Raw genomic sequence first — 18892 nt, 5'->3', positions numbered from 1 at the left:
GGGAAAGGAAGGAGACCCAGGGAAAAACTGGGAGCCGCGACTTGGCGAAAGCTGGAAGCCTCTTCGTCCCTTTCCGGGCCGTTTCTCCCGCTGCCCTTGTTTCCCGGAGCTGTTCTGGCTGTAGCACAAGATCGGCGCACTCGGGGGACGGTGCCATTTAGATGTAACACGTGGCCGTGTCGGACCGGAAGTGGTGCCCAGTCGGGACCCGTAGGGAGAGGCGGGTTGCGGGCGGCGGCGGCGGTTGTGGCGAGGCTGCGCGGCCGGGCGCACGGGACCTGTCCTGCAGCGGCTCTCTCAGGCCGTGGGTCGTCGCTGCAGCTGCCGGGAAAGAAGGAAACGACGACTCCGGGGGCGAACTTGGCACACAGGGAGGAAGCGAAAGGGTGTGTGAGGAGGGCTGTGGGTATATTTGGCATCAGGGAGAAGGACCTCAAAACTTGTTTTTCAGATAGTACTAGTTGATCGTCGGGTTTTTTTTGTTTTGGTTTGTTTTTTTTTTTTTTTGGATGACAGATTCTGGAGACACCTGGCATCTCCGTTTTTGAGTTTCTCTCCGCTCTTGTCAGTTGATTCGTAGCCTGAAGTGAGTGAGAGCTTTTTAGTTCAACCAGTGAGTTAAGATAGGTATGGGTTGGATGGAGCGGCCAGCGAATAAAGAAATGGGAGAGTGGGAGCAAGAATAGGAAGTCGTGTCCTGGGGCGAGGGAAAAGATGATGATGATGATGTAACATTTACTGGGTTTCACTGTACAAGACACCGTTAAAACCCTTTAGATGAGGCAGCTCTTTTAATCTCCATTCGTATGAGGTCAGCCATCTTACTAGCCTCTTTTTATAAATGAGGACACTGAGGCTTGGAGAGGTTAAGGAACAGGCCCAAAGAAAGACAAATGAAAAGTGCAGAGCCAAGCAGTGAAATCTAGTAGGCTGATCCTAGAATATATCTCTCAACTCCACACTACAGCTGTCCCCCATCAAGATGTAAAGAACGTGAGGACATAGGACAAAGAGTGAGAGGACAATATGGCTTGAACAGATGTGATAAGACAGCTGGAGTTGACCTAAAAAAGGGTGTAAAATCCAGGTGTGTAAGGCAATAACAGATGTAAGGGAGGGTAGAGTTGGAACTCGGGCTTTCAAACCTTCATCTCCAACCTTAACTAGCATCTTCCTATCTAGGATTTTAGTGGGGCAGAGAAGAGAGGTATATACCCACACACCTATGTTTGAAAATGGAATTACAGACTTTAAAGGTTATTTAAAGATTTAAACAACTTAAAGATTATTTCATGTAGCTACCTTATTTAATAGATGAAGTCCAGGGAGATGAAATGACTTATTCAAGGTAGCCAGGACTAGAAACGTCGTTTACCCTAGATCCAATGCAATGAAGTTTAGAGAGTTCTTTCCTCTTTTTCCAGCTGCACTTGCTGTCGTTGTATTAGTTTTAACAATTTGATATATCATTTAACCTGGACTGTTCCTTCCAGCCATGTAAATTAGTTACGTATGACATCAAATAGTCCATCCTTCCGTCTTAGTGTGTGTTCCAAATTCAGTGCAAAGCTGGAACTAGGAGCTTCTTCCAATACAATTGAGTGGCAACTGAGGTCTCCCAGCATTTTGGGATGCTGAGGTGGACGGATTGCTCAAGCCCAGGAGTTTGAGACCGGCTTGGGCAACATGGCGAAACCCCTTATCTACAAAAAAAAAATTTTTTTAAGTTTGCCAGGTGTGATTATGCACTCCTGTAGTCTCAGCTACTTGGAGAGGCTGAGGTGGGAGGATTGATTGAGCCCAGGAGGTTGAGGATGTGAGCCATCATGGCGCCACAGCACTCCAGCCTGAGCAATAGAGCGAGACTCTCCAAAAATAACTAGATAAATAAAATGAAACAAGAGAAAGCTGACTAATCCAAAGGGCGAGGTGGTTTACCTTAAAGAAACTCAAAAGAAAATGGAAATCTCTACATATATTGAAAAAGATTACAGGAAAATTTTCATCAATTGATGATGTACTGTTCACAAATACTGTAATTCTCCTGGAATATAGTAAATCATATTCCAGAGAGGAAATTTGGAGTAATTGAAATTGTGGGCACAAGAATCAAGTACAGCAGATTAGCCACTTACTGGATTTGTAAATAGATTTACTTAACTTTGATTACTTCATTCCTAAATGAAGATAACTTTCTAACTTGCAGAATTAGAAGTGTTGTTTGTAAAGTATTTAACACAATGTCTAGAACAAAGTTGGTGATAAACACACAGTGATTATTACTACTCTGAATCAAAAGTGAAGGATTGCTAAACCTTGTAAGCAGTCACTGCAGCTTCTAGGCCTGGTTTTTCAGTGAAAAGATCAAAGAGTAGCCTTCTTTGTTCACCTAATGATAATTAAGGGTGAAAAATGTTGATGCATTTCCTGAAAGGTATGTCTCTTATTTAAAAGCGAATGAAAGTTTTAGATGGCTAGATGGCCTGTGAATAGGAATCTGCCCACAATGATCCTTTAAAACTATTGTGGCTGTTTAAGATAACTTATTTTTGAATTATTGTTTCCTGGACAATTGGCAACATAGATTCTAAATAGCTGACTTTATACTCCTTTACAGATGCATGGTCATGGAGGCTATGATTCTGATTTTAGTGATGATGAACACTGTGGAGAATCCAGCAAAAGGAAAAAAAGGTAAGTAATTTTTTTTTATTGATCTATTTTTCACATCCTTTCTAGATTAATATGAAGTATAAATAAACGAGTGAAATTTTTGAATTGTGTTTACATGTGAAGACAATTGCTCTAGTGAATGAATTTTTGTTCATTAAGCTAATACATTGATTAAAAATTGGAGAACAATTGTGGGAAAAATAAAAATTAATTCTGCAAAGGGGTTTATTGAAAGCGAAAGAAGAGTTTCAGATTTCTGGAATCTTTTCAGAAATCAGTGAAACCTTTTCATTACATATATTTTTCATTCAACTGTCAAGGACTGTTTATTTGCAAATGTTGCAGCTCAGAAGGGGCTTGAATGGTGGTCTCTTGCCATTACTTGCCTTCAAAGTGAAGTTAATATGGAGGATGAAAGTATAATGCAGCACAGTTATTATGCATACATGAATGAGCAGACTAAGAGGTCACGGGAAGAAACTCAAGGAAGGTTTTTTTGAATTGCAAGAGACAAAAACTCTTAGCACATAAAGCCTGTGCATTACAAGCAGGATACGTCTTGGTGGAGCTGCTGTGCGTAGGAGCATTGTTCTTAGCTTTCAGTGCATAGAAACTCAGTTTTATACTTTGACTCAGGAGTGGTTGACTGATGTATACTAACCAAACTTACACGGCTGTTGACTGATTTTTTTAAGCAAATGTATAGAAATTGGCTTATTATTTCACACTGAGAGCAATATATTAGGCATACTAACAGGGTCTGAACATTTTTATAGGATACTCAGTCTCTGCAATAAAGGATAGTACTAATTATAATAAATTACATTTTTGATGCTTTACATTTTCTAGATTTTTCATTCAAAAATACTACTTTGTAAGAATAGAATTTGAGCAAATCTAGTTGGATACTCTGCTCCAGGATTATATTCATCACTATAACTAGGGCTGACAGTCTATGGCAGGGTGTCCAGTCTTTTGGCTTTCCTGGGCCACATCGGAAGAATTGTCTTGGGCCACGTACTACAGTGGAGCACACACAATTGTGAATCTGTTGGTTCACATTGTTGGCCTGAAGCAGTGCTGGGCCTGTGTAAAATACACTAATGATAGCCAATAAGATTTAAAAAAATGTGAAAAAGTGTCTTAATGTTTTAAGAAAGTTTACAAATTTGTGTTGGGCCACATTCAAAGCCATCCTGGGCCACATGAGGCCCATGGGTTGGGCGAGCTGGATCTGTGGTTTGTGTTCTCTATAATCAGCCTTGCTTTTTGCGTATCATTAATTACCAAAAACTTCCTTATCACTATGTTACAGATAGAGAAATGAAGAAACAAAGAGATAAATAATTGAATCTTATTAAGATTAAGGTAGTAATTGACAGAATTAGGATTTGAATCAGGAAGCTAGGTGATATGACACTAGAGTCCATGCTTTTGTTAGTTCCATCTTCCCCGTGTTATAGGTATTAAATAATGTTAAGGTATTAATTAAGCTATTTAAGGAAATGTAAAATATCTCATTAAAGATCAGTGAGTCTTCTTAAAGTTAAGACTTACATTCTTTAAAGTATATTCCAGTTATGAAAATATAAAGAATTAGAAAATAACCTTTGAAAAAAGTGAACTCTTATTTTCTTCTTAATATACCAGGACAGTTGAAGACGACTTACTGCTGCAAAAACCATTTCAGAAAGAAAAACATGGAAAGGTGGCCCATAAACAAGTTGCAGCAGAATTGCTGGATAGGTATGGTATTTCAGTGTCAATTCTATTTCTTGGTTTAAGTTGCTTCGGACTAGGGGATTTGATTATGTTAATTTGAATATAAACATTTTGAATTTTCTTAAAAAAATTTGTTTTAACAGGGAAGAAGCAAGAAATAGAAGGTTTCATCTCATAGCTATGGATGCTGTATCCTTCTTTTATTTCCAGATTTTTATAACTAGTAGAATATTTTAAAATCTGCTTTTTTGTTTTATAAAATCTTGTGAAGTCAAATAGGCTTTTTTATTTTTAAAGATAAGTATTTAGTGATGTAGGATTTTGCCATTTATACTTTTGGGTACAATTCTCTTTTACTAATATATAGGAAAGATTTAGAGACAAAAATAATAAAACATATTACTAGTACTCTATAAATAGGTTTATAAAGTACATGAATCTGCAAATATATTTTCCAAATTGTTTTTTCAAGCTTTCAACATTTCCTTTTCCTATACTTATCTTTAGTCTCATTTTAATTTATTCTCTTCCTACCTGGTTCTTTGCTATTTAAGGTCTCTATAAAACTTGTATTTAAAATTAGGTCTATCCAGTCTGTCCCTGGATCTAAGGAAAAAATAAAAATAAAATGAGGCCTGCCTGTGGACTGTCCTCAGGCCTGCCATGGCTTTAATTTTTAGGCATGACTTAAAGCTATCTTTAAGATAAACCCTGCTTCCTGGTTATAGCCATTTGTCAACTCAGTTTTTTAATAAGACTGGCTGATGACACTAACTGCTACGCTGGCCATCCATACTGCTGTTGAGAATATTGGAGAATTTAAGAGATACCAAGCAAAAACTGAAGTATTTTTGGGTATTTATTGCTGTGATCAGAATTGGGAGAAGGAGACAGTGTCAATTTGATACGCCCCCTACCTGTAATCATCTGTTTCACTGTGCTATTCCAATATTTTTCTTTTAAGTTATAGAAGTACCATTGTGTCACTAATTGATTTATTCTTCTTATCTCCTAACCCAATAGCTAGCTTTTCCATGGATCTCATCTGCCATTTGTTCCTTTAGCATTTAAACATTTGCTCTGCCTTCTCTGACACCTACTGCATTGGGGGCACCTAGTTATAGCCTGGTGAGAGTGAAAGTATGGGTACTCTTTTTTCTGGCATAGGAGGAGTTGGAGCCACAGTTTTTTTTGTTTGTTTGTTTTTTGTTTTGTGTGTGAGGATTTATTTTATTTTTCTTTATTTTATTTTATTACTTTAAATTCTGGGATACATGTGCAGAACGTGCAGGATTGTTACATAGGGTATACATGTGCCATGGTGGTTTGCTGCACCTATCAACCGATCACCCTCACCCTTCCCCGCCCACCGGCTCCAGTGTGTGATGTTCCCCTCCCTGTGTCCATGTGTTCTCATTGTTCAGCTCCCATTTATGGGTGACAACATGTGGTGTTTGGTTTTCTGTTCCTGTGTTAGTTTGCTGAGGATGGTGGCTTCCAGCTTCATCCATGTCCCTGCAAAGGACATGATCTCATTCCTTTTTGTGGTTGCATAGTATTCCATGGTGTATATGTACCACATTTTCTTTATCTGGTCTATCATTGATGGACATTTGGATTGGTTCCATGTCTTTGCTATTGTGAATAGTGCTGCAATAAACATACATGTGCATGTATCTTTATAATAGAATGATTTATATTCCTTTTGGTATATACCCAGTAATGGGATTGCTGGATCAGATGTTATTTCTGTTTCTAGATCCTTGAGGAATTGCCACATTGTCTTCAATAATGGTTGAACCATTTTACATTCCCACCAACAGTGTAAAAGTGTTCGTATTTCTCCACAGCCTTGCTAGCATCTGTTGTTTCCTGACTTTTTAATAATTGCGATTCTGACTGGGAGCCACAGTTTTCTCTGGGTTGTTTGACAAGAGTAGAGTAGTTTTTGTCTCAAAGTTGTCTTGCTAGGCTGACTCTTGGTCATTTGGTTAGAGAGAACAGGCTTTTGTTGACGATTTTTTAGTCCGTGCCTGTTGGTGTTTCCAGGTTGTCACCTTCTTTACCTCCAATTCTAGGATACATGAGACAAAAAGAAAACCTAGGGAACTCGCTATCATGTCATACCATAGGTCTTCAGGAGGTCCCTAGCGGGGCGCCTTCTTCCTTCCACCTTTTAGAGTCTTTTTATGTTTGATATATAATGTACAAGGATTTTAGTTGTTGTTAGTATGAGGAATAGGGAGAAGTACATCTTTGCCTACTCCATCTTCCCGGAAGCAAAAGTTACACCCACCACCTGTTCTTGTACATAAAATTATATTGGAATACAGCCATGCTTCATTTATATGTTGTCTTTGGCTGCTTTCGTGCTAAAATGGCAGAACCGAGCATTTGCAACAGAGACCATATGGCTTGCAAAGCCTGAAATATTTACCATCTGGCCGTTTGCAGAAAATGTTTGCTGACCCCAGCTCTAACAGGTTACATGACTTGCCATGGTCATGTGACCAGTTAGTGGTAGATCAAGAGCTAGAATCCAGATCTCCAGGTATTTGGTTTTTCTGTCTCTTTCTTTTTTTTTTTTTCCTGAAATATTAACTGGTTTGTTACAATATGGAAATACCATAATCTGATTAAATTGTCTATTAGTACACATTATGATCAGTTAAATCACTATATATGTTTAATAGTCACAGAGAATATTGTAGAAGGTGAGGTTAGCTATTATGTGCATGTTTGGCTCTAGAGAGAGTGCTGTTGAGCTTTTTAAAACAAAAAGTAAAATGCTGATATATTTTGTTACAATGCTTTGAAAAAACATGGCATTTTATTCTTTGAATTTAAAAGACTATAAAAATTGATTTTTTATATTTGCTTTTTTTGAAAGTTTAATGTTGGGATTTAATATTATGAAAGTTGCATCTTCTATTTAGAGGCTTTATCATTACTAAAATAGATAAATTATATTTTATGATAATGAAAGATAAATTCTCTACTTTTAGAAACTATAATTTTTAAATTTTTCATATTGTGATTATTAGAATGAGTGGTGGTAGGAGGCTATATGCAGTTCAGCAATAGAATAAGAAGCTCTATTTCTCCCCAGATGGAGATATATTTTTATCACAAGAGTAGTATATGCTTGAAAAATAGTCGAAAGAAAGCCTGTACTTTACAATCTTCACTTTCAACAATTTAATATATACCCTTCTAGATTTTCTGAATGTGTAAGCATGTATAGTGTGTGAATATTTTTAAAAAGCTAAATAGACTCATATTGTGCTTTTTTTTTACCACCAATCAGCAATATATTATGACACCAAACAGCTCCTAAGAGAATAAAATCCTTAATTTTTTGCATTTCAGTATCAAAGACATACAAAGTTCGTAAATGACTATATTTTATACTATGGTGGCAAAAAAGAAGACTTCAAGCGTTTGGGGTAAGTATCAGGAAGTTTACATAGAAGGGAATGTGGGTTATGGGAAACTTTAAAGACCCACAGCTACTGTGCCTTCTGATTCTGTCATTCTTCCCTGCTTTCTATTCCGGTGTGCCTTTTTTTTTTTTTTTTTTTTTTTTTTTAAGATGGAGTCTCACTCTGTCGCCCAGGCTGGAGAACAGTGGCTTGATCTCGGCTCACTGCAACCTGTGCCGCTGTGGTTCAAGCAATTCTCCTACCTCAGGCTCCCGAGTAGCTGGGATTACAGGCTCCTGCCACCATGCCTGGCTAATTTTTGTATTTTTAGTAGACACGGGGTTTCACCATCTTGGCCAGGCTGGTCTTGAACTCGTGACCTTGTGATCCACCTGCCTTGGCCTCCCAAACTGCTGGGATTACAGGCGTGAGCCACTGCACCTGGCCGCAGTTTCTTTTTTATGTTATAAGGTAGAGATACCATCCACAGCTCCTGAGTAGCTCTTCAGGAATCCCATTTTTTTGGACAGGCCTCAGGTAGACTCTTTACCTGCTGAGCCGGGCACAACCCTGGTGATAAAAGAATATCTGAAGAATACTCATGTGTCTTCTTGGCAAAGATCTTTGAAATAAGGAAATTTTTATACCTTGATGTTTGGGATTGCTTTTTAAAAGATAGGTAAACAAGAACTCTCAGTCTAGCATTTCTTGCACATCAAAGTCCTTCCCATGTTTAAGGCTCTTCTATCAGAACTTGTTTTTTGTTTTGTTTTGTTTTTGTTTTTTTAAATTTTTATTTTTATTTCAATAGTTTTTGAGGTACAGGTGGTTTTTGGTTGCCTGGATAAGTTCTTTAGTGGTGATTTCTGAGATTTTAGTGCACCGATCACCCGAGCACTGTATGCTATACCTAAAATGTAGTCTTTTATCCCTCACCTCCCTTCCGGCCTTCCCCTGCATTGAGTCCCTAAAGTCCATTATATCAGTCTTTTGCCTTTGCATCCTCATAGCTTAGCTCCCACATATAAATGAGAACATATGATATTTGATTTTCCATTCCTGAGTTACTTCACTTAGAATAATGGCCTCCAGCTCCATCCAAGTTGCTGCAAAAGACATCATTTCATTCCTTTCTATGGCTGAGTAGTATTCCATGGTATATATAAATGGTGTGTGTATATATATATGGTGTATATATATATGGTGTATATATATATGGTGTGTATATATATATGGTGTGTATATATATATGGTGTGTATATAAATATATGGTGTGTGTGTGTGTATATATATATATATATGGTGTATATATATATATACACACACCACATTTTCTTTATCCACTCATTGGTTGATGGGCACTTTGGTCGGTTCCATAGCTTTGCAATTGCAAATTGTGCTGCTATAGTGTGTGTGTGTCTTAGAACTTCTTAGTTTTATGTGAGGTTTTTTTTTCCCTCTAACAATTTTCTGAGTTGGTAGGACTCTGAGAAAATTTAGTACCACCTCATTTACCCCCAATTTATCTCCCCTATCAATTTATCCTATATCTCCCAACAATCACTTTTTTTTTCCTTTTTTTTTTTACCCCCAGACTGTTAGCATTTTATTTTGAAAGGTCAATCCCTTTGGCTTTCTTCCTCGTTTACTCAGTCTTCTACCTAGGAAACTAGTAAAATGAGATATGGAAAACTTTTCATATTTTTTAAAATTAAATCTCAGCAGAGTGGTTGGTTAGAATGAAACTTATTTTCATTCACTTTATTCATTTAGTGTTTAGTCAGGTTTCTCATTCTAGCTTTGGTAACTTAGCACCATTTGTATAATTGAAACCAATGCTACAGACAGATTCCTTATCCATTTAACTTGCTTCTGTAGTAGTATTTTTATAAGTGCCTTTTGAAAATACTGAAATATTTTTATAAATATGTGAACAAATTTATACTCACCAAAAAACTATCTTCATGTATTATATTTTTAATAAAATTTTCCAAAACTCACAGAGCTATTTAACCTAAATTTGACTACTTTTGTTTTTGTATTAAATTGAAAAAGTTCTGTTTTCCAGGGAAAATGACAAGACAGACTTGGATGTTATACGAGAAAATCATAGATTCCTATGGAATGAGGAGGACGAAATGGACATGACTTGGTAATTAGCCATCAGAGGCGTAATGCATCAAATGCTTTAGTCCTGTTTCTCCTGTTTTCTGAGTGGTTTTTTAGTCAAGGTGTTCAGCCCCTTCATAGAACAGTTCTGAATCAAGGACATAAAATCAAGCCTAGGATTATTTGGTTCTTTTGGTAATTTTTGGCAGTTTTAACTGACTTCTCATTGTTTGACTTAGTCTTCAAAAAAATAACATTCTTTTTTACAGTATTGTGTGTTATCTTGTAATATGTTATTATATGCTGCTGTTTTGGAAAAAAGTCATACCTGAAAATGTTTTTTTAAATCCAAACATTACAAAGGGTAAACTGTGAAGAGTGATTCTCCTTCTTATTTGTGACTGTCAGTTCTCCAATTTCCCTCCCTGAGTGAACCACTTTTAATAGTTAATATCCAGATATTCCATGCACATGTAAGTAATAGTTCTCTTAAAACATTAATGTTTATGTAGTATGTATTCTTTGACATCACTTGAAAGTAGCAAACCATGGTTGAGTTTCTAAATGTATAATATTTATATTTTCATGGGTCTAGGGAGAAGAGACTTGCTAAGAAATACTATGATAAATTATTTAAGGAATACTGCATAGCAGATCTCAGTAAATATAAAGAAAATAAGGTATGCTTTCCACATATTTATGGAAAGAGGTTCTTATTCAAGTAAAATATTAACTTTTATTATACTGTCATGCCCCACATTATTCTTTTAAAGATGCTAATTCTAGACTCAGTTGTCCTGCGTTTATGATGTGTCATTTGGACCATTTAACCTCTGCAGCTGTGGAGTTTACAAAAGGCCTATGGAAATTTATGAAGGACAAGGATGCTTTTTTTTGTTTGTGAGCTGAGGCATGAAAAGTCTAAAATTAAACGCAAGTGGGTATTGGATCCTGTTTCATCCTGACTCTAGTCTAGAGCCTCTAGTGATTGTAATGAATGACTTAACTCTACAGAATAATGTCTTATTTCACAGATGATGTTTGAAACTGATAGATTTTAAAAATTGATTACCATTTATAGAGATCCAGATGCACATCTTCTATTACATAAATGTCTATTCTAGTAAAATTAACATTTCAATCAGTGCTAATTAGTAATGACAGATTTCCTTTCCCACTTTACATCTTACTTTAGTTAATATTTTTATTTTTGGTTGGGCGTGATGGCTCATGCCTGTAATCTCAGCACTTTGGGAGGCTGAGGCAGGAAGATTGCTTGAGGCCAGGAGTTCAAGACCAGCCTGGGCAATATAGTGAGACTTTGTCTCCACAAAAACTAAAAAAAATTAGCCGGGTGCAGTGGTGCATGCCTATAGTTCTAGCTACTTGGGAGGCTGAGGTTAGAGGGTTGCTTGAGTCCAGGAGTTTGAGGCTGCAGTGAGCTGTGATCGTGCCACTGCATTTCAGTGTGGGTGACAGTGAGACTCTAAAAAATAGAAAGTTATTCTTATTTCTATCTCAAACATCAAATTATAGCTGGAAAAGGTGACCCAGGAGCAGATCTCAGTTAGAAATATGAGAGGAGGGAATGTTGCATAAATATGTGTTATAGATACTGTATATTTGTATTAAGAAAAAACCTATTTAAAAAGCTATCTTGTATTTATCTATCATGAAGATTTATTTGTCATTTAAATCATTTGATCTCAGAACCAGGGTTGATTTAATAATTTTTTCAGTAGTGCCTTTAATATGTGTGTTGCTTCACAGTTTCTTATAGAAAATAGTAATAATGTTCATTTTGTATACCCTATTTATAAACCCGTGCACTTAATATATCCCCAGAACTGCTGTTTCTTATGAACTAGTTATGGACTCTGGTTCACAGCTGTCTTCTCTGTACCACATCTGGTTCAAAAAGCACCACAGTAATTGGAGTTACTTAAAGTTACTGTATTGTAAATCAAGTGTGAAAATTATGTCTTTCTAGGAGCATGTAACAAAGGAGATTTTTCAGCCCTGGCTTATTCATGGATTGTTCTTAAGTTGTTGTTTCTTTTCTTTTTTTCATTTATTTTTCCCCACCTCCTAATACCATCATAATTCTTCAGTATTTTTTTGTTGTTGTTCAGTATCTATTGAAACTGGACTAGGTACTATGGGTTAATACATGGTGACTACTTTTCAGAAAAAGCTAGTCTAGTTGAGGGGAGAAAATATACATAAATAAAAATTAAATATTTGAGTTCTCAATTTTTCAAAAATGGATACCACTAGAAATCGTACTTTAAAGAAAATAATCTTGAAAAAATGTGTATTTTCCTGCTAGAACATGATGAGTGATTGTACATGAGAGTAAATGCAGCAAGAAATCCGATATGACTCGCAGATTCTGACCATGGATGCTGAGAAAAATACGGAATTTGGAGGAGGATTTTTTTTGTGGGGGGAAGATAATGAGTTTGGTTTTGGCATACTATGTTTGAGGTGTTGGAGAAAGAGTAATGCCTTTGGTTCCCTCACTAGGATGCATTTTCTCTTCTCTTTATTCATACAAAGACAGTGTATTATTCAGTTAATTAAAACCAGCTCCTAATATATATAGTAGATACTTTTAGAGCATTTTTAGTGAATTTCCACCTTTGCCTCTTACTCCTATTCCTTTCTTTATTGCATTTCCCCTTTTTAGTTGGATCAATGTATCAGTTAGGATTAGGTCCAGCTGCAAGGACAGAGAAGACTCCCCGAAAAAAACCACTGGCTTAAATGAGCTGGAAAGTTTATTTTTCTTATACATAAAAGTTCAAGTCGATGGTCATAAAGTCAGAATCCTTCTTGTTTACTGCTTGCGTACGTGACCTCATTGTGATGAGTGCAGAGTGAGAAGAAAAGGAGGCTCAGCACCAAATCCTGAATAACTTCAGCTTTAATCCAAACTAGGACATTTATGTCAGGAAATAATATACAGTCTTTAACTAGTAGGATATAATGTAATTTGTTTTGTTACATTTATTATTTCCTCATAAGATTATAATCTTCTTGGTGACACACTATTTTAATAATCACTTTTTATCCTCAGTGGAATGCCAAGCCCAATAGTTAGTTGCTTAATAAGTTGTCTGTTGAATAGATTAATGAATGAAGAAGAAAGTTTGGAAACTATTGCTGTTACACTTGGCTGTGCTTCAGTAGACATCCTAACATATGTTGGATGGCAAGCAATCTCCACATACATATATAGGCTGAAAAATAGAATTAAACAGAGTTATCCTGAAATTTTATTTTTTCCCCTAGATTTGGAGGATTTTATTTTTGTTGGGTTTTAATCAGAGTATTTTGAAATATTTTGAGCCTTTATTTGCATTTAAAATACAAAATTGCCAAATTCAAGTAATAGATTAATGATTTTTTAAAAAAAATAATTGAAATTGCCAGGCACGGTGGCTCTTGCCTGTAATCCCAGTACTTTGGGAGGCTGAGGTGGGAGGATAGCTTGAGGCCAGGAGTTCAAAACCAGCCTAGGCAATATAGTGAGACCTTGTCTCTATAAAAAATAAAATTAGCCAGGCAGGGTAGCACATGCCTGTAGTCCTAGCTATTCGGAAGGCTGAAAAAAAAAAAAAAACCCCACAACAAACTGAAGTTAGCAAGGCATTGAACACTTTATATGAATCCTCTGTCTTACTATAATAATCCGGTGAACTTAAGGTTGTTACTATTTCCATTTTTATACATGAAGAGGAAGTAGAGAAGTTAAGTAACTTTCCCAAGGTTAAGACCTAATGAGTGACAAGAGCTTCTTGAGTTGGGTACAGGTATGCATGTTTCTAGACTGGAGTGGTTTTTTATTTGTTTGTTGTTATTTTTTGTTGTTGTTGTTGTAGTTTTTGTTTGTTTGTTTTGAGACAGGCTCTTGTTCAGTTGCCCAGGGTGGATGGAATGCAGTGGCATGATCATGGCTCACTGCAGCCTCCACCTCCCAGGTTCAAGTAATCTTCCCAAGTGTATTTTTTGTTTGCTTTTAATTTTTAGAGCATTTTTAGGTTTACAGCAAAATTGAGCAGAAAGCACAGAGTTCCCATATACCCCCTGCTCTCATACATGCATAACATCCCCTACTGTCAGCATCCCACACCAGAGGGGTACATTTGTTACAATCAGTGAGCCTACATTGATACATCATTATCATTTGAAGTCCATAGCTTACATTAGGGTTCACTCTTGCTATTGTACATTCAACTGCTTTGACAAATGTGTAATGATGTGTGTCTACCATTATAGTACCATAGAGAATACTTGCACTGCCCTAAAAATCCTCTGTGCTCCACCTGTTCATCCCACCCTTCTTCCTAATCCCTGGCAACTACTGATCTTGCTACTTCCTCCATAGTTATGCCTTTTCTGGAATATCATATAGTTGAAATCATATATATGTAGTCTTTTCAGATTGGGTTTTTTCACTTTGTAATATGTACTGAAGTTTCTCCATGTCTTCATGGTTTGATATTTCTTCTTACCACTGAATAATATTAATTGTCTGGATGTACCACAGTTGTTTATCCATTCACTTAATGAAGAACATCTTGGTTGCTTCCAAGTTTCAGCAATTAGAAATAAAGTTGCTGTAAACATCTATATTTAGGTTTTCATGTGGACATTAGTTTTCAGCTCATTTGAGTGAATACCAAGAAGCATGATTGTTGGAGTATACTAGTTACTATTCTAAGTGTTTCATATGTATTATCTCATTTAAACCTCTTTAATCCTCTGTGAGTACCAAGGAAGTAGGTACTCATATTTCTACTTTACATATATGAGGAAGCTGAGGCAAAAAAGAGATTAATTTGCCCAGTACTATACAGCTGTTAAGTGGTAGAGCTAAAATGCAAATGTAAATAATCTGACTCCAAAGGCTGTACTTTTTTGTACTAGAATATACTACCTCTTTACTATACCATAACCTCTTTTTTTCTTGTCAGTCTTACAGAACAGGATATATTATCTGTTAACTTAGGTATCTTGTGGCCTGGCACCTATAACTTTTAAGCTATCTTAAAGTAGATTGTTCTTAACAGATAAATTGGTGATTGTTCAATGTATTTTCTTCAAATCCTATAAGAAGAGAAAAATCTGTCATGATGGGAATTACATTTATTTTTTAGGTTGGTGAATGTCATTGTTGGCTCCATGTTTAGATTTCTGTATAATTTAAATTTACATTGGCATAAATGTAATTTTTTTATTATCAGTTTGGATTTAGGTGGCGAGTAGAAAAAGAAGTAATTTCAGGAAAAGGTAATTCTTTAAAATTTTTACTTTTTAATAGGATAAACTTATTTTGTTAGGTTACTGAATTGGAGTCATTAAGATCATTCCTAACATATACAAGAAATTATTATCTACAAAAGTAAAATTAGAGAAGGTGTATTCATGATACATTATTAGCAAAGGTCTGAATATAATGCTTTAATGATTATTACCTTTATACTTTTGCCTTTAGAACATTCAGTTGAATGTTCTGCATATTTCTAAGTATGTAGAAAATATTTTACAAATTAAAGATTTCATAGCAAGACAACTTTCAACAAAAAAGAAAGGTTTATTTTTTTCCTTTCTTTATTAATTTTTGGAATAATGAATTGGTATTACTGTTTTTCAGCCAAATCCACATTTCAAAAGTAGAAGTTAAATATCACTTTAATCCCAATAGAATTTTGGGGCAGGCTAGTACTCATTTTTGGAAGTCCCTTATATTGAGCCCAAATACTTAGTCTAATAGCAAAAGACCAGACATTTGGTAGGCAATCAGTAAATGCTTTTTCTATGCATTATTGTAAATCTGTTCATTAAATTTTTCCTGGAAATTGTGTATCTCCATACTGTCTCTTGCTGTAAAATTAGCTCCTTACTGAGTAATTGCATTTTAAGTGTTAAAGTACTGAAAACTATATAGTAGCACTAAGGAAATAATTTTAAACTTACTTTAAAAAATCTTTTAAATGGAAAGATTACATTTTTAAATGATTAAATATTTATGCTATCATTGTGGCTCATATATATCTTCCATAAGTTGGCTATATTAGGTGTGAAATTGCATATGCCATAAAACAACATTAAGGAAAAAGAATAAATTTAAAGCTATTTTAACTTTTCTTAGGGTTATATTTTAGTTTATGTTTTTATCTAAAATAATGAGAAATCCTGAAATGTCTATCACAATTTTAAGATGTACTTTTATTGAATGAGATTTTCAGGTGAGTTTATAATGCTACCTTTTAAAAAAATTGATGGGTAGTCTCTAAATTCATATAACTGAATAAAGGACTAGTTAGGAAAGGGAAAGAAAGCTGCTAATGTGATTTATGTGATTTCTTTTATAAAGTTATAATTTTGTTGCTGTTTTAACAACAAAGCCTTACCTACTAAACATATAGATTTAATAAAATATTCATTTGGAATGAGTTTAAAAGGCTGATTTAGAAATAAGTCTTTTTAGGATATAATTTTCTAAATTCATTTTGATAATTTCTTAATTTTTATGAAAAAGATTTGCTGGTTACAGATTTGCTTCTGTTAGTGCAAATTATTGTGATATAAATTAATAAGAGTTTGATCTTGTCTTTTTGCCAAAGTAAATTACTGTTGAGTTGTTTCTCTTTTTTTCTCTCAGGTTATCAGTTAGTCTTTTTTTGGAGGTTTTAATATATTGTGGACATGGTAATGTGTGTGATGTTAATAATAGTGTCAAGTTATTCTAAAATTTAGAGTATCAGGTTTGACTGCGTATTGTACTTCACCTCAAAGTGCTAGAATTTTTAAATGTGTTTTCAAGGCCATCTATGCTAGTATTTAAAATAAATGTCATTATGCTAATACTTAAAACTATTAACTATTATTACCATTAAATATTGAAAGGTTTCACCCAGCTATAAGTGTGTGTACTTTGGAAAGTGCGTTTTTTTTGGGGGGGTTATTTGTGAGTATGTTGTTTTTTTTGTTTTTGTTTTTTTATTTGTTTTTCCTTAAACCAACTTTCTGAGAAATATGTCCATTCTTTAATACCGTCTTTCCAAAGTGTAAGATTCCCTAATAGGGAGTCGCTAAAATGTCTATCTAAATACAGTCTATCAAGCAAGAATTCTGTGACTGATTTTTTTGGTAACAGTACTTTGATTTGATACTTGTATACAAGTTGGTTGAACATATTACTCTGGTCAGTTTTTAAAGGCTGACTATGGTTAATTTGCATATTTTAGAAGTACATTTTAGGGGTAATACTAGATCATATAGATAAATATTGTCACCAACTACCATAGCTAATATTCCTTTCCTTTCTGCAGGTCAATTTTTCTGTGGAAATAAATATTGTGATAAAAAAGAAGGCTTAAAGAGTTGGGAAGTTAATTTTGGTTATATTGAGCATGGTGAGAAGAGAAATGCACTTGTTAAATTAAGTAAGTTGATTTTAGGGGGTATATGATTGATTCTTCCAAGTTTGTCTTTAATTTAAAAATATATAGACTTTAAAATTCAAATACAATTTTTAACATATCTTTCTGGAAGTGCTCTTTTTTCTTGGAGCTTCCCAAAGTCTCAAAGAACTTTTTAGCCTCAATTTTTTACATTTTTAGCATTACAGTGGTGTTTCAGTAAAAAGAATTCTAATGTCAAATGTAAACTGGTAATTTGTAGAGTGGGGCTCTGTCCCCATTAACTTGAGAATGCCACCACATTACATAGCTAAGAGGCACAGTATCAGAAAAGGCAGTGTAATCTCACATTAGCTGATTACTCAGTGATATCGTTGTAGCACAGATAATAAATAAATTCACTCTGTTTCACAGTATTAATAAAGAAAAACTTTAGGAAGGCATAATTGTTCTTGACCTCAGTCTTAAAACCATAGGGAATAAATACTCCAGAAAACAGCAGTTTCCCTTAGGATGCATGTTTTAGAGTCTGTCATTCTTTTATTTATTTTTTAAGTTAGTCTTCATGTGTCAGCTGTTCCTCTCCCTCATCATATTATTGCCTTTAGCCTTCTCTGGGTCCTAAGTAAATGTGCCTTCAGAGTTTTCTGCTCATACCTAATAAAAGTCAAGAATGTCCCCACATGCTACGTATGCACGTCAATACAGACTGATTTCTGAGTTCCTTCTGGAAGTGCTCAAGAGGAAAAGTCAGCCAGTGTGAACTGAGATTAAGGCAAAAAAAAAAAAAAAAGAGACCACAATTATGGAACTATTTGAAAAGCTCCTTCGCATTTGAAAGTTCTTAGAGCACTTCAGAGGAAATGACTATACTCACATTATTATTAGATATCTTTGATGTGAGACACATGTTAATGTGCCTGTGGAACACAGTTTGTTTTTGGAACAAATTGACAACACATTTTTCTAAAATAGTGTTATTTTCAATTCCTCAAGCTAATATTTTTATTATATGTATGTGTGTATATATTTGCATTTTTGAGGTGATGAAGGTCAGATTGTTTTCTTTAGATTGTTTGTTTACCCTCTTATAGTAATGGAATATAAAGAAAGTGTGAATTTATGATATTAAAAGTAGATTAGCAGTGTGGTTATTCAAAATAAGCCATTCAGTGGTGTCTTTTCTTTTTAGGGTTATGCCAAGAATGTTCCATTAAATTAAATTTCCATCACAGGTAATGTCTTTTAAAATGCCATTCTTAATGTTTAGTAATCCAGGATATAGTCATTTACCTGCACTAAGTATCTAAATGTAGACTTAGGTGGTTGATGGTTGAATTGGTTGATCATGTAGAAAATCTGGCATTGTCGTATGGCTACATAAACGAGGGGTTTAGAAGTCCGCTATGCCCTATTCTTGCCAAGCAGTTTTAAATGTAAAGGCCTATGTGAGGTGGTAGATGGATGTTAGAATTTTTAGTTTGGAGCCAATGTTCTGACACTTTAATATTAGAAATTATGTTGTAAAGCAGACTT

The 18892-nt window shown here is 35.1% G+C and overlaps 1 protein-coding gene across 2 annotated transcripts in view; it reads left to right on the top strand.

Annotated features, from left to right (window-relative positions):
• Positions 1-222: 222 nt before the first annotated feature.
• The window catches only part of LOC100991425 (protein FRA10AC1), a 32772-nt gene continuing 14102 nt past the window's right edge, over positions 223-18892 (top strand). Inside the window, exons 1-10 of one of the 2 annotated variants that reach the window (XM_034931119.4) lie at positions 223-586; positions 2618-2694; positions 4324-4419; positions 4539-4584; positions 7765-7841; positions 9886-9969; positions 10522-10606; positions 15176-15221; positions 17267-17380; positions 18549-18591. In XM_034931119.4, coding sequence (XP_034787010.1) covers positions 2618-2694; positions 4324-4419; positions 4539-4584; positions 7765-7841; positions 9886-9969; positions 10522-10606; positions 15176-15221; positions 17267-17380; positions 18549-18591 — 668 coding nt within the window. In that variant the 5' untranslated portion in view covers positions 223-586. The remainder of the gene's footprint in view (positions 587-2617; positions 2695-4323; positions 4420-4538; positions 4585-7764; positions 7842-9885; positions 9970-10521; positions 10607-15175; positions 15222-17266; positions 17381-18548; positions 18592-18892) is intronic. The other variant, XM_003825373.6, reaches the window with a different exon arrangement.

Source organism: Pan paniscus, chromosome 8 (genome assembly GCF_029289425.2).
Source record: "Pan paniscus chromosome 8, NHGRI_mPanPan1-v2.0_pri, whole genome shotgun sequence".
Taxonomy (NCBI): Eukaryota; Metazoa; Chordata; class Mammalia; order Primates; family Hominidae; genus Pan; species Pan paniscus.
This window is presented reverse-complemented; position numbering and strand designations above follow the sequence as displayed.